General features: G+C 36.1%; 2 protein-coding genes across 2 annotated transcripts; one reads left to right on the forward strand and one right to left on the reverse strand.

The window, feature by feature from the left end:
* Positions 1–290: 290 nt before the first annotated feature.
* Positions 291–8,741, reverse strand: LOC100852476 (disease resistance protein RPV1). The gene is made up of 7 exons (XM_010667118.3): positions 8,121–8,741; positions 6,055–7,129; positions 5,347–5,733; positions 4,188–5,240; positions 3,326–4,091; positions 2,752–2,825; positions 291–520 (listed from the first exon to the last, which is right to left on the reverse strand). The coding sequence occupies exons 1-5, from the start codon at positions 8,618–8,620 to the stop codon at positions 3,504–3,506; spliced, it is 3,603 nt and encodes a 1,200-aa protein (XP_010665420.1). The 5' UTR covers positions 8,621–8,741; the 3' UTR covers positions 291–520; positions 2,752–2,825; positions 3,326–3,503.
* A 2,628-nt stretch (positions 8,742–11,369) lies between these two features.
* On the forward strand, positions 11,370–16,377 carry LOC104882791 (uncharacterized). The gene is made up of 3 exons (XM_019216362.2): positions 11,370–11,605; positions 11,700–13,158; positions 16,102–16,377. The coding sequence occupies exons 1-3, from the start codon at positions 11,370–11,372 to the stop codon at positions 16,375–16,377; spliced, it is 1,971 nt and encodes a 656-aa protein (XP_019071907.2).
* The last annotated feature ends 6,638 nt before the right edge of the window (positions 16,378–23,015 follow it).

Consider the following 23,015-nt stretch of genomic DNA (forward strand, 5'->3'; position numbering starts at 1 on the left):
TATTGCCTATTACTACCACCTCCACTATCACCAACATCTGCGCCCCTACCAACATAACCATTCTACTAACCACAATCATACTTCCCTCCAAATCTTAAGTCAACAAATATGTGCTGATGAGAAACCTGGAAATACATAAATGTTTTGCTTTATTATTGGTGAGTAAAAATTAAAGTTTCTAACCAGCTTAAATTTTTCATTCCATCAAGCAATCTTGAAAATATCTTAGAATCGTAGCTCTTTGATTTAAATTCAAGTTTGAATACGACTGATTAAAAAGAAAAATGATATACATGAAAAATTTAACATGACATAAATATAGCAAATCCCTCTTAATACAATGCATGTTTTTTAGTTTGAAAGAAAATTGCTTTAATTGGTTCAGTCTTACCTTCCAACAGATTCTAAAAACTTCAATCCTATGTATTTAGAAAATGTCAATAGCACAAATATGTAGAATAACACACTATGATCAATTTATTGCTCCACCAAACTCCAAAACATGATAGCCACATCCATCCTGCAAAGGCAAAGGGAAGGCCAAACGCACACATGAGAGAATTAGCTTGACTTTATCATTGAAATACAAAATAGAGGGCACAAACAAGCTTAAATATCTCAAACAAAAGTATCATTCAATTTTAAAGAGAATGAAAAAGATTGAGGGAGGAAGAGAGAGAGAAAGAGATACCTGATTCAATAAGTTTTAAGTAAACCAACTTGTTAGCTTCAACACTAGCAAACTATTAAAATCATTTAAACACACATTCAATCGTAAAATATTGATGCGGATTAGATTGAAAAAATCTATACATGTTTTCCTTCATTTTCCTAAACCACCCTATAAAAAATAACAAGAAAAAGAAAAAAGATAAACTTAGGTGGTGTTTGCTTTTTTAACTTAATTCTAAATAAAACTTAAGACTAAATAGTATTTAATAATATTAAACATTAAGTTATTTATTTTTTAAATATTTTATTTATATTAAATATTAAGAAGTAAAAAAAATCCAACATATTCACTTTAGTTATACTGATTCGTTTTAAAAAGTTACTTTTAGTTATTAAATTTAAAAAATAAATAATAAATTTATAAAAAGTAAAATACAAATTATCTGAAATTTGAAAGCAAATTATTTTTAATAAAAAAAATTAAAAAAATAAACAACACCTTACATATAATCTATTTCCATCATTGTACTTGTTTGGGTGATAATTAGAGATCAATTTAATGAATAGTTTATCATTTCCCAAACCTTCCAAGTCTAACAACTTGCCATATGCTTCTTCTTGTTCCAACATAACAATTTGGAAATCAATTAAAAACTATGAGATTAGATTGATTTGTAAACTCACCTTTTATATTAGAAGTTGTTGTCCAAAGAGCACAAAGTTACTTGTATAATATCAACCTCACACACTTGAGATCATTAAACAAATATAGATTTTAAAATAATATTTTCTACAATTCAAACTCATAGAAGGATGCATTCACCTTATTTTTTATAAGAGACTTATACCTAAGAAAACTCCTCGATTTCTCATGATAGTCTTGCCCTCTCTAAGATTTCTTTTATTTTCCCACTCATTCTCTAACACATAATTAATGCTACCCAAATATGCGATATAGAAAAAATATTTTAAACTAATTCAACAAGTCAGACTAAAAAATTATCCTTTTTCTACCCCACCAAGTTAGGATGCTTTTATTTATTATCCCTTATTTGCCCTTTGTACAGTGAGGATACAACTTTTAAGTCCTTAATGATTATCTTAATTTTCCTAGCTCTCACCAAGCTAACATTGCTCTTAATTGTTCTCTCACATGAATGACTTGAACAGGATCTTAGGGCTTTTTCCATGGGTGCCATAATTTTTAGAAAACCATTATCCTAAAAGTAATTCTAAAGCTACAGCATTTTATTATTTCACATGGAACTCGTCATTTCAAAAGATAAGTTATACTAAAATAAATTTGTCTTTTGAAAAAACGAGTTCAATATAAAAATAAAATAAATGGCCAAAAGTCTCATAATTTTGTATTTATTTTTCTGTGGAGCCAACATTTTGCTTCTCGGGGGTGGGGCGACCATTAAGTTATTTAGCGTAATGGTAAGACTTTCATATGGCTTAGGGTGGACATTGCTGGTCCAGGGTTTGAGGGGCATAATAACATTTCTTTATAACCTTGGATCCTAACTATACTATTGGAAAGTTCCCAAAAATTTAAATTTGATTTGGTTTCTAAAAATCAATTAAAATATTTTTAATTTAAATAGTTGATTTAGTTTTTCCATCTAAATCACCAAATTTACAAGGTTTTTATGTTTTTCATTATCAAGAGTTGTTATTTCTTAGGTATGAATTTCTACAAATAAGGTGTCAATGTAATAATTGAGCAAGAGTGATAAAAGACGGTAAATTTTAGAAAAAAAATGGAAAAAGAATGAAAACATTTGAAAAACAAATGCTATTAATTTTTCATTTTGTTTTTCAAATGAAAAATATTATGACACATTTTATTTCATATAAATAGACTTATTTCTCAAAATTACATTATCAAAACTTTTGTGAGATTATAGATCTTTTTTTTTATTTGTAAACATAAAATATCACATAAGTTTTTAAAAGAATTTGATTATGAAAATGAGAATTCTAAAATTAAAATTTTCAATCCGTTAATTGTATACTTCTAAATAGCTAAATGAAGTACTTAAAACACTTAAAAACATATTGAAGGGGAGTGATTACCTCAAATGAGGGTATCCGATAGAGCTCCATCGAGGTTTTTCAACCAGAACCACCTTCAAACTTTTCAGTGCAGCCTGACAAAATTAAAACATTTTTTGCTAAATTCAAATGAAATGATTGAAATGATTAAACCTAATATGCATTCGTCTTTTAGCCACTAAAGGCATTTGGTTGACTAATTCCTAAAGTAATCTACAAGAGTATATTATATTTTTCTAGATTTTTAAGAAATCAAATAAAATAGAATTTCTATTTAACTAGAGATGGTTATAAATAAAATATGAAGCCAGTAGTTTTTAAAATTAATTAACAAATTTTTATTCATTAGAAACATTGAGGGAGGAAAAAGATATTTAATTGAAACACTGTACCAAAGATATTTAGTCCTGAACAAATAAGTCTCTTATACGGTTCAATATTAATATTAAGAAATTAAAAAATTTTAAAATTAGGAAATTAGTGGTGAATAACATATTTTCAAAATCCAGGTATTTGATTCCCAAAGGTCAGCTTTATTATCAGTGGCAACGCAGATGTGATTGAAGGAATATGAGAAGGTTCGGAAGAAGCTTACATGGGGGCCAAGAAGGAGGCGGTAGTGGCTCTTAATCTGAAAAAGAATCTGATTATGGATAGACTGAATTTGATTGGGAAAGGTCAGCTTTCTCCTTACTGGTAACACAGATCTGCTTCAGCAACATGAAAAAGTTTGTAAGAAGGTTACAGGGGGAACAAGTTTGCCTAAGTTCTTTTCATTCTGAATCTGAATTTGATTGTCTAAGGTCTTCTGATCCTGAATCTGATTCATCTCCTTCTCCTGGAAAGCTGCATTCACTATCTGTCTCCTCTCTTTCTTCCGGCAACATGGCACCGCAAGGAAAGCTGCAATGGCTATCTTTCTCCTCTCCCTCGTATACAAGACGAACCCCACACTTCTTCACCTCTAACTTCTCCTCCCAGCTTCCAAATGAAACCACCATAGAGCCTCTGCTCTTTCCAAAGGGAGGAGTTCGTCCATGCAGCCAACAAAGGGATAGATACCTAAACCACGTGTGGTCATCTTTCATTGAACGACTCATGATAGCATCATCGCCTTGATAAATCACAGAAGAACATTTAAAATATATCTGAGGCCTCCACTCCTCAATGGTGGGGTCAATGACACCCGTGGCGCCGATAACAGCACAAACAGCCATTCCCATCAACTTGGTATTATACCAATGTGGAGGCAGCTCTACTGTTACTGAAGACCCCGTGCTCTGATCCACGAACCACTCCGGAATTCTACTTCCAGGAACGATTGCATCATATAGATTATGCGGACCGTCAATAAAACCCCCCTGTATCATGAAAACATTGTTTGCATGTAAGGAAACAGTCTACGATTGTTTTTTGCACAGAAACATATGCACACAGAGAGAGAGAGAGAGAGAGACCAAAAATGGTTGCAGAAATTTTGGTATTGATGCGAGAAGCTGAATTCCCAGTAGGATATGTTTCACACTGTCATTGTGTTCATTCTCCATTAGTCTGAAGCAATTAGAAAATTCGAGCCGGAGTCCCCCATACCTCTTCGATGTGCATGCACTTGGTGAACATGAAAAGGTTTCCAGGGATGTGCAAGCTTCGGCATTTAAATATCTAATACTTGATGGAAGCTCTGGCAATGATTGAAGACTCTTGCAGTATGGCAGCATGAGCACGTGTAGCCGAGAAAGTCCACTAAGGTTAGCAGGAATCGTAATGAAACTGTTTCGGCTCAGATCTAACATTTCCAATGAAGATAGGGAGCTGAGATCAATGGGCAATGCTCCTTCCAATAGGTTGCAGTCACTTAAATTCAAAATTTTCAAGGAGTATAAACCTGACAAGCGAGGCAGTCGCAATGGTTCTAGTGTTGGCCACGAGCCGAAAGAAAAAGCCAGATTCCATGACTTAGATTCCCATCCCTTACATCCTGCTAATGATAATTCTTGAAGGTTTGTCAAAAGATTAATAGAGGATGGCACCTCTTTTATACCAGTTCCATCTACATGGAGCTCTACTAAACATTGCAGTCTCCCCAGGTCATCTGGCAATTTCTTTAGTTTTGAGCAACCAGAGAGAGTTAGAGTCTGAAGAGATATCAGTTCACAAATGCTTTGCGGAAGACTTGCGAGTTTTTTACAATTCCTCAGATTCAACAAAACTAGCCTATTTAGACCTCCAATTGATGAAGGCAGTTCTCTTATAGCAGTCCCTTCTAAGGAGATGCCTGATAGATCTTCCAGGTTTCCTTGGACGACCTCTGGGAACTTCTCAAGTTTTGAGCAGCCTTCTAAATTCAGGAAAATAAGCTCCTTGAGAGCCCCAATGGATGGGTGAAGCTTGACCAAACTTGTACAACCATTCAGAATTATTCTCCTAAGTTTTGGGGCCGCAGAGAAATCTGGAGTTTTGGTTAGATGTTGAGAGTGGCTGAGTTTGATGAACTTCAACTTCTCGAATGCCTATCAAAGAGAGAGAGAGAGAAAAAAAAGAACAAATCCACTTTCATGAACTTTATAATTATTTTAAAGAAAAAACAATGAATATAAATTATAATTATAATCATACCTTCTTTCCTTCCCATAGTTGTTTAAGCAGACTATAGCACATGTTTAGCTCAACAAGCTTCTTTGGATGAAAAATTGATGGAAGGGACTTCAAAGGGTATCCATGCCAATGGAGAGATCTTAAGTTGTTGGATGGAAATTTAAAATCTCTAGATAGATGCAATTTACTATCATTGTATGGAGAGTTATCATAGCCCATCCATCTCCAAGCATCACGAGTACTAGCAATTAACTCTTCCTCGGATAAGTATTCAGAGCTTCCATAAAATTGACAATTATAGAATCTGAGCAATCTTAATTTGTTCATCTTTGCAAAGGCATCAACACTGAGGTTTAGCTCTTTTGATGCAGACAAGTCAAAGACCATGCCTTCAACTGCTTCAGTCCCCTAAAGTTAACCAAGACCAGAGCATGAGATAGAAGTAAGAATGAAAAAATTGGGAAGAAAACAAGAAAAAAGAAAGTCCAGAAAACAACTTAATGACCTTTTTTGCCTTTACATTTTTTTTTTTCAATTTTTAAGTGTTATTGTAGGAATGAAGTTTGAACACAAGAAAACACATCTTTTAAGGTGGCAACTCTTATTTGTTAGTAAAATTGTAAAGATTTATGAGTTTTCAAAATAGATGGAATAGTATTCTTCGAACTTAGTCTTCAACTAGAGCTTGTACACACGCCAAAAAAGAAAGTTGATGCATTGGGGTCTTACCTTATTTGTTGTTAATACATCATGGATGTCCTCATGAACCCGCAATCTGCTGCGTTTGCCAGGGTCTTTAATAGATTCTTGTCGAACAATTTCCCAACCCATTTCTTGTAGTAAATCATGCATGTACAACTTATTATCTGAAATAGTTATGAGTGATTTATCGACAAGATTTCCTATTTCACTCACAGGGAAGAAATTATCTAGTACTTCTATAACAAAATCTTTGTCCTCCCCTTTATAGAAGAATGCAATATCAAGAAACATATTCTTTTCATTATCATCTAATCCATCAAAACTTGTTTTGAGCACATTTAGAACTTCCTTATTTGGGAATTGATTGAGTTTGTCCAATTCACTCTTCCATTCATGTATGCTTTTTCTATATAGACAAGAACCCAAGACTTTAAGGGCCAAGGGAAGGCCTCCAGTATAATCTACTGCATGGTGGCACAATTGCATAAAATCTTCGGTAGGATGCTTATATCTAAAGGCATATTGACAAAAGAGCTTAAGAGCTTCATCATACTCTAATTTCTCAACTTTGTATATTTCATCCACTTCTTGCTCAATTAGCAAACGCTTTTCTCTAGTAGTTATGATGATTCGACTTCCCGAGCCAAACCAATCATGATTTCCGGCTAAAGCCTCCAACTGTTGCCGGTGCACCACATCATCAAGAACAATAAGGACCCTCTTAGGGCGGAGTCTTGCTTTTATAAAATTGATTCCTCTATTGAGATTGTTGATTCCCCCTAAAACTTGTGAAAGGAGTGTTTCTTGTAAATAAGTTAGACCATGTCTTTGTGAGTCTTCTCTAACATTTTTAAGAAAGCAGCAACCATCAAATTTAGTGTAGATTCGGTCATAAATAGCTTCAGCAATGGTAGTCTTACCTATGCCAGCCATGCCCCATATTCCAACAAACCGAACATCATCAGAACCAATACATAACCGTGAAAGCAAGTCCTCCATACGAGAGTCCATTCCAACTAGAGCATCCATGTTGCTTGAGAATGCATCAATCGGCTCATTCAAAATCCTGGTAACAATTTGCTCAATAACCTCGGATTCATCTCTACAAATTTCAAATTGAGAAAAATCGCATGTCATTTTTTAAGCCAAAAAGGGACAGAAAAATAGATAAACATACATAGCAGTACTTTGCTTTGTTCTTTATGACTGAAAAGAGAGGGCAAACTAAATGTAACTTGACAAGATGAAGCTAAAATTGATCAAATCATTGTTAATCCCATATTCATGTTGTTATGGCGAGAACATATAGCAGCCAATAAAAGAAGAGATATGGCGTTAGGAATACTATCAGTCAGTCTAGCACCAGAACATGGGAAAAACTCCTTTAGCTTTTGGAGTTTTGTGAAATAATTTCTCTTCTTGAACAAGTGGCACTGTCTCATAACTTCACCATATACTAAGCTGCAGCCACAGGTGTTGCCACAGAGGATATTAAATTACATATATTTAAAAAAAAAAAAATCCAAACGGTTGCAATAAGAGCAATATGTGTATTAATTGGCGGTCAGTGGTCAAAAGCTTCTTCCACCCATGAAGTTTCCAAGCATTTTCCTTCATTAAATTTTTAAAATTTTTGACACGTCTCCACCTTCACCATGCCCCCACCATAAAGAGGACCACCTCAATTTCGACTTGGACACTAACTTAGCTGTGAAAATTTGCTCACCAGCTGTAAGCTGCTAAAAATGCCAAATCCATTTATTTTTCATTCAATTGTTTATTAGATATGAGAATAAAAATAAATAAATAAATAAATCATTCTTATTCAAATAATCATACCTTTTTATTAAATTTCAATAATTTTTTTTTTAAATTCACAGTGTTGTGATTAATCTCGAACTCTAGTTCCATCCTCATTCTTATTTTGTAAAATTAAATAAAAATTTGTCTTAATGAAGCTTAATAGAAGTATCTAACTAAGAGGAATGGAAATTGTGAAAACTTATTATTGATAACAGGAGGATGAGATCCATCTTTCTGGATGAATCAACAGAATATGATTAGAGAAAAATATTGCAGATAGAAAGAATTACCTATTTCGTGTATCCCATCCAGCAATTGTAGCTGCTTCAGTCAAAGCATCTCTCCACTTCACCACCTGCTCCATCTTATCCTTGTAAACTTGTTCATGCTTTGCAAATGCTTTCGCAAAACTCCCTTCTTGCTTTCTTACATTGGAGGGATCCACGTTATGGAAAACCGGTAGAGCTGTATGTCCCCCCTCTTCGACACACTCAAGAATCTTTGTAAGTTCCTCCAAACACCAACTTGAAGAAGCATAGTTTTCGGATAAAACGATGATTGAAAACCTCGATTCTTCAATTGCCTGTAGGAGTGCTGGAGATATTTTTTCGCCTCTCGGGAGTAGGCTATCTTTGAAGGTGTTGATTCCCTTTTGGCTGAGGGCCGAGTGAAGATGGGCAGTAAAGCTTTGGCGGGTGTCTTCACCTCTGAAACTAAGGAAGACATCGTACTTCCAGCGATGGGGGGAAGAGGAAGAAGGCACTGAGAGAATGGTTGAAGAAGAAGCCATTGCAAAATTGAAAGAAGGGTTGGAAGACCGGTAGCTTGACTGAGAGAATTGTAACTTGAGAGGGTAGGTGTGGATGAAGACCAAACTGAAGCAAGACACCACTACATAAAAGAAAAAAACAAAAAAGAAATGGAAAGAGAGAGATAGAGAGGCCAGACCAAATATATTTATATCTTGGGAGAATTGTGTTTTGGGCCCAGCTGGGCCCAAAAATTAAGAAATGGTCCACCTAACCGACCCATTTAAGCTGAAAACCCATAGGAAGTGTCAAAATTAAAAAGAAGGATATGCACTTTTATTAATTCCAAAAATAACCTTTGCTGATTATGAAAAAAAAAATATAATAAACAAAAAAAGCCAGGTTGGAATTTTGCCCTATGTCTCTTCAGATTTCAAGCCTCCGTTTTCTTCTCTTCGTCTGCGGTTCTTGGGAATTTTGCCCTAATTTTGCTCTCCTCAGCATTTCAAGCCTATAAGCCATTTTCTTCTCTGCCTAGAAGTCGTTTTCTTCTCTGCCTAGAAGCCGTTTTCTTCTCTACCTAGAAGTCGTTTTCTTCTCTGCTTAGAAGCCGTTTTTTCTGTTCCTCCCGAGTTTCTCCATCGCTTGCATCTCAATCTCTGTGGCTTTTTGGAATTTTGCCCTAATTTTGGTCTCTCTTCAGCATTTCAAGCCTAGAAGCCGTTTTCTTCTCTTCCTCCCGAGCACTTCCATCGCTTGCATCTCAATCTCTGTGGCTCTTTCATTTTTTCTCGCATTCGGCTCTCTCGAAAATTTGAATAAGGTATGGATTTCAGTTGGGTATCTCTTGTTGCATATTTGAGGTTAGTAGATTACCTAAATTTTGGTCTCTTCAGCATTTCAAGCCTAGAAGCCGTTTTCTTCTCTTCCTCCCGAGCACCTCCATCGCTTGCATCTCAATCTCTGCGGCTCTTTCATTTTTTCTCGCATCCGTCTCTCTCGAGAATTTGAATGAGGTATGGATTTCAGTTGGGTCTCTCTTGTTGCACATTTGAGGTTAGTAGATTGCCTAAATCTCGACCTAAATTTTCTTAGTCCAAATCTCTAAACTGTGTTCAACTTGATCTCCGGAGTTCAAGTTAGTGTTCCCATTCAATAATTGACTTCTTGGTTTGCTACTATTATTCGGATGCTGAGAAAGTAATGAGAAAAAGAAAGGAAAAATTTTGAACCATAATTTTTTCTTTAATCCTTGAGAATACAGAAAATGCACTTTACCTGCAGCTCATGATTCATGGCTTAATCGATCTGATTATATTTTTGTAATTTTTTTTAGATTTTTTTTTCATGCTATTTGTATATTTTAAATTCAAAAAAATATTTGTGAAAAATTTTCATATATACTTGAAAAAAATTTATAATTGTTTAATTGGTTGCTAGAAAACCAGGAGAGGAAAAATGGAAAGGGGAAATGGATAACCTAAAAACCCTAAAGTTTTCTTATGGTGCATTGGCTTGAGATGTAGGCACAAGTAACAGATTTATCTCTTTTTATCTATTAGTTTTTTTGACCCTTAAACCTTAAATGTGTTAAACTATTACTTATGGTTTTGTATGAATCATCTAAAGTAGGACATGATAGTTTAGAAGAGAATTCTGTATTTGTTACATTTTTTAGGCTATTATCTCTTCATATTATTTTGAAAAGCAACGCTTTATAATTAATATTTAAATATCTCCATTCTCTTTGAATAAGTTTGTAGGCATGTCTGATATAGTAGTACCAACAGAAATTGTCTAAGGGTTTGAGTGAGAATGAGAATTTGTTTTCTACCTAGTGTAAGTATAGGTTAGAGCTTAATAAAACGTGGGGGATTATTTCCTATTGAATGTCTTATAGTTCCATAATTCCAATGTTTTTGGTGTATATATATATATATATATATATATATATATATATATATATATATATATATATGTTCTGCAGTATTATGTCGAATCGGACACAAAATCCTCCTACTTTACTAGATATTGTTGTGATGTTCTGTCTTAAAGTTCCAAGTATTGACACGATTAGATTATTAGCATAGGTAAGTAGTAGTGTCAAATTGGGTAGCACTAAAGTAGTTGGAGAGAGAGGTTTTTGCTTATAAAAATGTGAACTATGAATATATAAGTAATGGGGAATGATAGGGAAAATAAGTTAGAGATTTGTTTTTTTTCCTTTTAAAGCCTTTCTTAGTTTTTAATTTAATGATTTTTTTAATCTATTAATTTCAATCTTTTAATTTCCATTTTAGTTTTACATTTCTCATTTTTGTTTTTTATTTTTATTATTATTTTTAGTTTTGTTTAGGTTATGTAGTATTTATCAGTCCAAGAGAAGAGAGAAGCTCGGTCTTCATATTTTAGTTCAACTCATCGTTTGTTTATTAGTGCCTATCTTAAAATAATCTTACCGTTGACAATGGTTAGAATAATCAAAAGGAGCAGCAAAAATTATTTTTTAAGACTTTAAAGTTACATTTTTTTGTATATACATTTTTTAAAATATAACTTTTTTGTATGGGAACATAGTATATTGTGAGATGAAAAAACTTTTAAGATCACATTGAATATGCATTATTGTTTGTTCAACAATATAAATTTGTGCTTTATTTCAATAGGTTGATGGATGCCACAAATAGAATATACTGTTATATTTTCGTGGGAGGCAAACTTGTCCAAAAAAATGATGGCCTTTGGGAATATGTTGGTGGAAGAAGCAAAGGTATTCACATTTATAAAGGAATGACATTTGAAGAATTCACTCAGAAGGTCTTAGAAAAATTCGACATTTCCCTTCATGTGATGAGGATGCACTACACCCTCAAGTTTAACCCTAGAGTCATCCAAGATTTAGAAGATGATGATGACTTGGATAACGTGGTTTTCCACAGTGATGACTTTGCAAATGTGTACATAGTCGAGTCACCCGGTGTGGAAGCCATAGAGGCAAATATACCGAATACACAGTTGGCACTTGGGTAATGCGTTTTCACTTGGATGTCTATTTAAAATTTTATGAATATCAATTTTACGCATTATGTAGTCTAATTTTGGTTATGAATGTAAATGCAGAGGTCCACATCCTACGTTTCCTTCGTCTAATGCATCATGCGATGCAAATCCTAATACTATGATGTTATCAAGAGGTTTTGCATCGTGTTGTGCAGATACTGAGTACACCCCTTTGGAATTGAATCGGTTTCGTGAGGCAATATTAGGTTCCGGACATACATTTAAGAATGCAGATGAGTTTCGGAATGCAATATACCAAATGTCATTAGCTGGAAGGTTTCAATACAAGTACAAGAAAAATTCACCTACACATATGTCAGTAAAGTGTTCGGTTGAGGATTGTCCTTGGAAGATAACAACTCATGCTGTTGAAGGAAATGAAATATTGCGAGTTTATACTTACCAAGTTAATCATAATCATATAGCTCAAAATGAGTGTTCATCTAAGGTGCAGGTTTCTTCCAAGATAGGTGCTGTTGTTGTTGAAGACGTGTTTAGAACAACTCCAAAATACCTTCCTCGACAAATTTGCAAGGATTTTGAACGTGATCATGGAGTTCAATTGACTTATAACCAAGCATGGTATCTTAAAGAGAAGGCAAAAGAGCGTGTATATGGATCTCCACGTGCGTCCTATGCGTATTTGCCTTGGTTATGCCATAGGCTAAGGGAAATTAACCCTGGAACTATTGCCGAGTACACTTCTCATGAAGGTCATTTCAAGCAATTGTTCATTGGCCACGCATTTTCAATTCAAGGGTTCACCATGGGGTGTCGACTGGTATTGGCTATTGATTCTTGCCACCTAAGTGGTCCATACAAAGGAGCTCTTTTGTCTGCCATTGCATATGATGCAGATGATGGAATGTTCCCTCTAGCCTTGGGTGTGGTTGGTTCAGAAAATTATGAGGATTGGTATTGGTTCTTGGAGAAATTGAAGGGGATCCTAGATGATCAAGAAGTAATTATTATATCAGATAGACATCAAGGGATATTGCGTAATGTTTCGGAGTTGTTTGGGGTAGAAAATCACGCCTATTGTTATCGACATGTGAAAGAGAACTTTTCAAGCTTCTTCAACAGGCAAAACATTAGGGGAAAGAAAGGGAAAGAAGATGCTTTGTTGCTTTTAGACAACATTGCATATGCTCGGTTGGATATAGACTACAATAAGGCGTTTGAAAAACTTGTGCGTTTTAATGGCGACCTAGCAAGGTGGGTTGCGGAGAATAGTCCGGAGCATTGGGCGATGTCAAAGTTCCTTAAAAAACGTTGGGATAAAATGACAACTAATATTGCAGAGTCCTTCAATGCGTGGTTAAGAGAGGAACGCCACCAAACAATTTATACGTTGCTGATGATGCACATGGATAAGCTTGTAGCCATGTTGGACACCCATATGCGTGGTACAGATAAGTGGAAGAGCGTGGTTGGACCCAAAACAGAGGAAAAGCTAATGTCAAATATCACGAGATCTGCTCCGATTACTGTGATGCCTTATTTGGGTGGGACGTTCAAGGTTTTTACTAGAGAAGTTTATTTGGTTGTGGATATGCAGCAACATAAGTGTACATGTCTAACATGGCAAATGTCCGGGTTGCCATGTCCACATGTATGTGCTGTGATCCGTACATTGAGACACGATGTGTATGACTATATCGACCCATGTTTTAAAGTCTCCACCCAACAGTTGATTTACTCGGGTTAGTTTCAACCATTACCAACACACAACATGCCTAAAGTTTGTGAGGCTGGGACTTTGTAAGATGGCCAAGGCAACGTATTTCCTAGTCTCCAACCCCCGCAAGTGAGACGTCCTCCAGGAAGACCCCGACAAAGGCGTATTGAGTCACAGTTTAGCCATAAGAGAGCTATTCATTGCTCTCGATGCAATGGCATAGGTCACAATCGGTCTAAATGTAATAATCCATTGCCGTGACATGTTCATTTCTTTGCTTGTAAGGTTTTCATTTTGTGTACGATCCCTCATTGTTCCATTATTTGCTTTATGGTCATAGGGTTGTTGCTTTTGGATGTTATGTATTGTCCTTATTATAGTCACGATGCACTACCTTTTCATTTTATTTTTTATAAGACTACTTTTTAATTTTCATGATTTGGAGTTGCTTTCATTACTGATTTAATTTGAAATTGCAGTTTCAATGTGGTATCCTTTAACTTGATGTATACTTTCACTTCCCTATTTTAAGTATGTCCTACTCACATCATTGGATGCGTGCATTTTTCTTATCACTTAGCTGAACTTTCATAGTATTGTACTATACTTGCTGTCTAGTTATTCAGTTGGTCAGTTTATCTGTGCATTGCATTCTACTTTTCTATGCCCAATGATGTAGTTATAATATTAACAATGGCTGGTAATGGCTTAGATGGTTCTGCTGCCAGTTCACTCCCACTCTCGGTATGGTTCATCATACTTGCTTATCTTTGTTGTTTTTTGCATTCTTCCGTTGCCAACATACTATTTGAGAGGTTTTCGCTTCTCTAGTACAGTGCCACAAGAACTTATAATCTATAGTCATGCAATTTTAATGTATTGTCAGAACATAAATCAGAATGCATGTTGGTATCAAAATGGGTGAAATTTCATTTTATGATATTTTACATATTTGAATTGGTGTGAACAAATTACTCCCTTATTTATATATAATCTGAAATCATTTTATGAAATTTTCATTTTCAGATACCTTTTAAGTTAGTATATATATATATATTATGCATGAAATTTAAGTGATTTCTTCATGTCCCTTATTATAGTTACCATGTATCAGTTATGTTGGAAAGTTCTCTAATATTGAAGTTTTAACAATTCAACGTTTATTTATTAAATACTATTATATCAGCTTTGTAAGTTGTCAGGTAATATTTGTGTTCAATTTGGTAATATAGAAAATGTGGTTCACTAACACCATATACAATTATGCTTTAGGGATCTAATGGTCTTCGCTATACAGCTGTGGGGATAGGCAAAAACCATGTCCTCTAGGATGAGGGAGGAGGGTAGAGGAAGGGATAAAGAGAGGTGTTCTGGTAGGAATGGTGATGGGGATGGGATTAACTCTTTAGCCACTTGAGTTATAGGTAACCCTTACCTCTGTAGCCACTTTAGCCACGTCCCTAGGGTAAAATGATCACAATTATTTATGGGGACCTCAATGGTATTGAGACATTAGGCTTCTTTTTGCTTCACTTTCTAAGTGATTTAAATATGAAGGTGGAGAGCCATGCCTTGCCAATTTCTCAGTGCCTTGGACTCTGGACATACCTTTTTTTCGGGTGGCAAATTCTGTATTATTTTTTGTTTGTAAGATTCAAACAATTGACTTAAGCAAGGTGCATAGCTCTCTAGACACTTCATATACCAGTATTTTGAACCAGTTACAGAAATTCAATTACGGTCATTCACGCACTGACCAAGCAAACTGATGTGGCAAACTTGTACCCAATGTGGCTTTTGCCAGGAGCAGTACGGACATTTAAAATTGCTCATGTATATCTTCTTGCAGAATCCTTACAACAATGAAAATACTTCTATAAGTTAACAGAAAAAAAAAAACATAAAGTCATAGCACATAACTTTTATTCTCCAACATAAAGTATGGTTTCCAAACTCCTCTTCATTCATTTAATTCTCCAACACTCATGGATTCATCTTATTTATTCTTGTTTTCAAGCGTAAACATACTCTTTGTTTACTATTCTACAAAAAAGTATGTAGTAGCATTTCATAGTGTATCATTACCTTATTTTAAATGCCCACTTCCTCTTTTCTGCAAATTTTAGATTATTATGCCCATTGAATCAGATTCAAGCCTCAAAACTTTCACAAGTTTAGATTAATAGTCCTAGATTTCATTTATTTTCCCATGAATCCTCACTCAGCTAACAACTTAGGTATGAATGAACTTTGGTCAAACACATGATTCGTGGTATCAAATGATAGTGTACAATTCTTCAATGATAGTTAGTACCATGTGGGAATACTCTCAACAGAAACTTGGATTCCAAACCTTGTCCATGTTCAAAAGGAGCAGGTTAAATAGGATTATTCATTGATTTGTTGATGGTTTCTTTCTCTAATATAATTAGTCAATTTATTTCCATAAATTGATTTGATTTCTTTCTTTTATATATCATGTAGTATTCTCATATTTATTTTTTTCTTTTATAGTCTATTCTGTACATTTTTACTGTTATTGCCTATTCTATATAGCCTTATTCATAAATTTTCAATCCTCCCTCTTACAGGATATCTCACTGTTAGTAGCACCCAACCCCATCTAATGTCTTACCCTGCTGTATATTATTTCTAAATACAAGTAGACAAATCTTTGTAACTTTGAGAAATGATAGCTTTACTTTTTCACTTATTTTATTGCATTACCAACTGCAAGAATGTTGCTATTCCTAACATGTCCATGTTTTCAAACATTGCATGCAGGGCACATCAATGTTTACACGATGCTCAGCTGCAAGATTTAAGAAACTGTGCAATCGATTACCAGAGGCAAAAATTCAAGCCATAAGAGACCTCCAATTTGAAGGTCTCTTAAACTTAAACTGCACAGAGGTGCGCCACAACCTCTGTATCTTTCTAATCCAACATTTCAATGTTGGATTTAGACGGATAGAGTTCTCAGCCCAGAAACACTATCCTGTTACAGCCACCGATGTTGGCCTCATTTTCGGCCTCCCAACAGAAGGACGGAATTTGTAGGTGACCTCTACATCATCAGATCATCCATTTGGGACTATTCGGGCATGCGAGGAGAAACTCCTAGACTTACCTGTAGGCGAGGAGTTCTGTAGAGCATTCATTTACTACGCATGTGCCACATTGTTGGCCCCCACATCTAGGCTCAATGGTTGCCGTAACTTGTGGCATACCATCCATGAGGATGGATTCCGAAATGACGTTAATTGGGCCCAGTTTGTGCTTGACCAACTGGTTGAGGGAATTAGGCGATACCAACAATCTAAGACCTCTTGGGTACATGGCTGCGTTTTATTTCTTCAGGTAGTGAACTTATTCAGTCTTTGTCTTCCATTTTGTTATATAATTTTATTGCACAACATATTCACATTTGCCTACTGATGTTTCTATTTATTTTGCAGCTGCATTATGTCATTAAATTCCAAATTCCTTCAGTCCAAGTCCCCATTACAGTGCCCCCAGCATTGGCATGGACTGATGATTTGATTAAGCGATGACTAGTCGCTGAGATAAAGGAGTTTGGAGCATTCGGACATGCTGAGATTTATTTTGTAAGTTATGCATGCATAAATATATTGTCATTACTAGCATAACACTCATTATTTAAGTACTAATCTTCAGTGCTAATTATAGGCGTCCCAGAGATCTCCAACCGTAGAGAGAACTATGGAGCCAGAGACTAATGTGGACCATGACACAAATGTTGATGCTGAAAATAGTGATGTAAGCTGTGAATTTTTCAAAAACTTAATAAATGTTCATTTCATTGTCATTGTAATTTATTTTTACTTCTTAACTACAAAGAAATATGTTGTTGTCACATTTTATTCTCAAAGATTGACATCAATATCATGTCATAGGAAATATGGCATCAATATCATGATGCAGAACGAGCAATCGACCAATATCAACGGGGCATTCAGCAGCAGCTGAGAATAATGCGTGGCCTTATGCATAAGTTAGGGACTCGCAGACATAGTGGGGTAAATTCAGATGCGGGTGGTCACTCTAGCTATGCACCAGCCAGCACTCCCACAGTCGATGACCATGCATTTCCTGGTGATGAGTACATGGCTTCGCATGCTGCATACCATGTGCTAGACACACCAGATCGCGTTGTCGCCCCTGAGTATGAGTTGCAGCCCAGTGTACCCATTAATGTAGTAAGCGGTAAGTGATACAATTTATGCAAACACCCATATGGTTAACAACCCAAGTACCCAATCATAATGTATACCTTTGTTGACTAGTTCTAAATCTCGTATTGCAGATGGTGAAGAACAACCAGAAGGTAATGTTGTCCCCACAAATAGAAACGTCCGGAGACGCCGAGTGCGTCGAATGGCTCCAAACCTGTTGTCCCCATACATATCCCAACCACAAACGAAACAATCTGCCATCAAAATCGACCTAAAACAAGGAGCTGCACTGGTATTTGGAGACGATTTGGATGCAAGGTAACATACTTGAGTGACACTCCTCTCATTGTATGATAGTGAAAACACAAAAACTAAATTGTATTTTTTTGTAACAGTGAGGAACTAGTGTCTATGCATGACACTATCCTAACCAGAGGCAATTTGGGTTGCTTCGAAGGGAATGGGTGGATAGGAAACGACGTGCATATCATTTCTTATCCCTCTTTATGCATTATTTTAAGTTTGAAAATGAAAGTGTGGTTCTAATATAATTTGTTGCTTACACTTTTATGATATACGAAATCAGGTCGTCGATGCCTACTGTAGATTGTTGCAGTATCAACATGAACCGAAGTCGAAACTTTTTCTATCCCCCTACATAGCTGTAATGATGACTATTCCATTAAATCCTTGCTTATCTTTATTTTTTGTCTTGAACCAGGCATCACCTACAATGACAAACCTGATATTATCCCGTATTTGACATGCAGGAAATGGTAATCCACTCCCAAGCAAAACACTTAGTGAGGGAGGCAGTTATTGGACGCTTTGAACCACATCTGTATCAGATTGATATTCCATATGTCAATGTTAACGAGGTGGATTCCTATGTTTAATGCTTGGATTTGTATTTTTATTGCATGAATGTACAATATTTAGATGTATGTTTAATGGCAGTCTATTGGTGCAGGTCTTCTTACCGGTTCTCATAAAGAACCATTGGACATTGTATGTATATGACCTAGAAAACAGGAGAATCCAACTGCTAGATTCTCGTCCTGGTAGAAAGAAGACAATGTTGAGTGGAGTTCAACAAAATCTGGTAAAGTAACAAGCAACAAGTAATAATTTGTTAGGTATGTCTTCCCATAAAAATTTCAATTGTTGCGTTAATAAATGTTTCAGGCCAAGGTTGTCCTGTGGTTGGCTGCCCACAAAAAAGAGGTATCACCTTATGATTTGAGGACATTCAATTTCATAACACCTGATGTACCCCTCCAAACTAATGAGTGAGTGTTGACCTTGCAGTCCGGGATATTGTATAGGATTGCAATTTATTTGAAGTTCATCTCTTATTTATAATTCCACACTTAATAACGTTTTGGTAATTATATTGACATAGGCAAGATTGCGGAGTTTTTGTAATGAAATTCATGGAATTGTGGTCAATGGGGGGGGGGGGGGTTCTCCAAATCAATCGATGTGGTACGTAGGAGGAATTATCTATGACTATCTCATTATTGTTAAAATAGTTAGAAAAGCCTAATTAATTAATTTGCTGATTTGTTGCTATCAACGTGAATGAACGCAAGGGAAATTGAAACATTATAGGTTGAAGATCATGGGGAGTATGTTGTTCTCAGCACAAAATGCACACCGAGACCGTGTTCGGAGAGATTAAAGGGGATTGTAATTTGTGATAAGACTGTATAAAGTTAGCACATTTGTATGTAATTTATGGTGGACAAATGTAGTTATTTATTTATTTATTTTTGGTGCCATATGCGGAAATGAACACTGGGATTATGGGATTAGTCAGAGTTTGATTGTTTTTTGACTTAAGTTGATTGTCATTGCATTGTAAGTAAATAGGGAGAATTAAAGATGATTGTACATTATACACGAAAAACCAACTCCTGACATTGTATTGCCAATATTATGGCTTATATATTTAATGAAGGTTGTGATGAAGTCGCATTTTCCCTCACTATCTCAAAACATCTAATAAAAGGCACCGACATTACAAACTATAAAAAACCTTTGCATCAACAATCTCGTACATATCGTTTACAATTTATTCCGTACAATGCAGGTGTATATATGGCGATCCCATGAACTGGTCTAGGAGGACCCGTGGACCGGAAAGCATGAAGTGTTCGACCGGTCGATATTTTGCTTCAGCCGTTGATCAACCGATCGAACCATTCTTCAGCCGGTGGCGCACACGCTACTGGATGAGAGAGGGTGGATTTTGGCACCCTCGTCCGGAAATAGACCGGTCGATCAGTTTCGGTCGACCGGTTCCTGGAGGATAGGACACGCTACTGGATGAGAGAGGGTGGATTTTGGCACCCTCGTCAGGAGATAGACCGGTCGATCAGTTTCGGTCGACCGGTTCCTGGAGGATTGGACATGCTACTGGATGAGAGAGGGTGGATTTTGGCTCTACATCCGTCTTGCGACCGGTCGACTATATACTGTCGGCCGGTTTGCACGATACACTTGCAACCTAAAAAGTGTTTTTTTTTTTATAAATATGTAATAAAATTTAAAAATCTTTTTTAAAATTTTTTTATATATTAAAAAATTATTTATAATATTTTTATTAGATAAACATCATAAAAACACTTGAAAAGTAATTATATTAAAAACATTTTTTATTAATGTATTAGCTCGTATAAAGAAGGGGCTCAAATTAAAGTAAGAGGTTATTTTTAAATTTGGACAAAATTTTAAGAAATGATAAAACAATATACAAATTATTAATACTTAATTTTTTTAGAAAACAAATGATTTCTTTTCTTAAATGCTAATTTGTCATATAGTGGATTTTTTAACTTTGGAAAAATTTAAACAATAAATCAATGGAAAAAAAATTAACTTTTGAAAATTTGATGTTTTCTCAAATGCTAATTTCTCATATATAGTGGAATTTTGAATTTTGAAAAATAAAAAAAATACATAAATGGTAAAAATAAAAAATGAAAAAATATAAGATTTGATGGTAAATATTAGCTAAGTTGAAATTTGAATAATTTTATTATTATTGTTATTAATTTTATTCATAAAAATGAGTTTGTAAATATACAAATGATATATGATTATGACTGCATTCAAAAAAAATATATTTTATATTTCTTTGTAAGAAAAACCAAAATTAAAAATTTGACATTTTTGTTCCTTTGTCCCATAAATTTTTGGACTTGAATGGAATATAAATAACCCATTTAAAAAGACATAATCATAATGGAGAGAAGTGAATAGACTCTCCAACTTCAACATATATGAATACAAAATTATTATTTTTTAAAAATTACCATTAAAATCAGATTTCTCTAAAACCTACAAATCAAAATGGATTTTCCGGGGAACCAAACAGACCTAAGGACCACCTGATTCTATGTTTCGACTTATTGATCATAGAATGGATTCCCTTAGCCAATATATCTTGTAGCACCTGTGGGGAGGGGATGGGTTGGAAGTATGTGCCAAGGGAGAGGTACTTTTATCTAAATGTCATACCAATTCTTTATATATATAGCCTGAAATGCCCATTTCATCAATGGGTGGGCCAAAAAGCCCATCAATTCGGTGAATTTAAAAAACACACGTGCTACAATGATCGGAATAAAGGGTCGTGATCTTGTAAGGATAAATTAACTTCAAAAACATTTGGATAACAAGTTACAACTTATCTGCATGAAATTGGAATTACTGGTAATCACTGATCCGTAATACGACATTAAACTAGATTAATTTAAGACAAAAAAATATTTTAAAATTCATTGACTTAATTGGATGAAAAATTAATAGACTAATTTGAATCTAATTTGATTGAAGCATAATAATTTTTTAAATAAAACTAAGAATTATTTAAATATAAAAAAAAATTCCAAACACAAAGGAATTAAACAGGTTTCCTAAATGTATATTTTTTTTTTTCCAATGAATGAAAAAAAAAAAAAATGAATGCATTATATTAAAAAGTGCAAAACACCGTGGAACATGTTACTGAGTCAACCGGTTCATATCCGGTCGGCCGGGGTGACGTTTAAAAAACCATTCCGCGCTTAATTTCTTCAGTGTTATCCTTTGCCAGTCGAAGGGATCCGCCGATTGAGCTGCCACACACCCACTTTCGACGCGATTCCAGCTGTTGCAAGCCTTCGGAGTGAGTTTTGAGGGGTGCGGCTTCACATTTCGGACCTAGGGCGTGAGGTTTGGCAGTGGTCCTCCTTCATCGCGCGTCACAGGCGATTTGTCTTCTCTTCCCGCGCGCGTCACAGGCTCTTTGTAGTGTTTTGACATAGGTGTGGCCCTTTGTAGTGTTTCATGGCGCCTAGGAGAGATAGGGGTGCGTCGAAGGCACTGGGTAAGCGCCCTGCTCAGGCTTCTCAGGACGGTTAGTCGGAGGCTCGCCGAAAGGCGAGGTTCGACACCGACCTTTTCACTTCGGTCGACGAATACCAGAGGTACAAGCAGCATTTCGTCTAGAGGAAGGTGGTTGCAGGGAGAAATATAAATTTCGCCCATCTACAACATTTCGGGTTTGAGAGCCTCTTTGCACGCATGGGGTGGCTGCCCTTAGTGACTATTTCAGAGCCCATTTTTCCGACATTAGTCAGGGCATTCTATTCACGCATGACATATGGACATGGAGGACCGATCACTTCGACCGTTAGAGGGGTTCAGATCCATCTGGACCCGGAGAGCATCTGCCGCATTTTGGACATTCCTCCTGGTGGACTCAGAGTATATGATGCCAAGGCCTGGCCGACGGTAGCGGGTTTCAATCCGAGAGAGGCAATTCAGAGGATGTGCGGCCTTACAGATGCCCCGGGGTTGGGCAAACCATCGGCACATAGCCTGACAGTGACCTGCCGAGTCCTTCACCACATGATAGCGTACATCTTCCTACCACGTGGCGGTCATCGAGATGAGGTTTCCTATCTGGAGGCATTCCTGATTGATTCGATTATGACGGGGAGATGTATTGACGTCGGGTATGTCATGATGATGCACATGATGGCATGCTGCGAGAGGCTCAAACGCATTCTCCCATATGGCCACTTCATGACACGAGTGTTCAAGGATGCGGGGGTGGATTTGAGCAGGGAGCAGGAGGTCGAGGCGCCCAGCAGTTATGACACATATGATGAGCAGTCGATGGCGCGGATGAAGTTGGAGAAGGCCCCAGATGGGTCATGGATTAGGAGGGTGGACCGACCAGTACCACAGCCACAGGCAGAGGGGGATGTGCATCCTGCAGGAGACGAAGATGAGGAGATTGGGGAGATGGAGGGTGGGGTACACCCTCAGACTGATTTTAACCATAGAGAGCCTGAGTTTGATATCCCTCCACTCCAATCTAAGGGTGGCCACATTGACCCGACTATTTCAGATGCGATGATGACTAAGACGGGTTACACAGCGGGACCATCTGGTCAACCATCATTTACTGAGCCTCATTACACCCATACATCACCTGGCCAGGCTCCTGAC

Source organism: Vitis vinifera, chromosome 18 (genome assembly GCF_030704535.1).
Source record: "Vitis vinifera cultivar Pinot Noir 40024 chromosome 18, ASM3070453v1".
NCBI classification, from domain to species: domain Eukaryota; kingdom Viridiplantae; phylum Streptophyta; class Magnoliopsida; order Vitales; family Vitaceae; genus Vitis; species Vitis vinifera.

Excerpts from the sequence above, each read along its gene's own strand:
- LOC104882791 (XM_019216362.2), top strand. The coding sequence starts at position 11,370 with ATGACATTTGAAGAATTCACTCAGAAGGTCTTAGAAAAATTCGACATT. Across the intron at positions 11,606-11,699 it reads AATACACAGTTGGCACTTGG|AGGTCCACATCCTACGTTTC; the intron begins GTAATGCGTTTT and ends ATGTAAATGCAG. Across the intron at positions 13,159-16,101 it reads ATTTGGGTGGGACGTTCAAG|GGCACATCAATGTTTACACG; the intron begins GTTTTTACTAGA and ends CATTGCATGCAG.
- LOC100852476 (XM_010667118.3), bottom strand. The coding sequence starts at position 8,620 with ATGGCTTCTTCTTCAACCATTCTCTCAGTGCCTTCTTCCTCTTCCCCC. Across the intron at positions 7,130-8,120 it reads GGATGGGATACACGAAATAG|AGATGAATCCGAGGTTATTG; the intron begins GTAATTCTTTCT and ends TGAAATTTGTAG. Across the intron at positions 5,734-6,054 it reads ATGTATTAACAACAAATAAG|GGGACTGAAGCAGTTGAAGG; the intron begins GTAAGACCCCAA and ends GGTTAACTTTAG.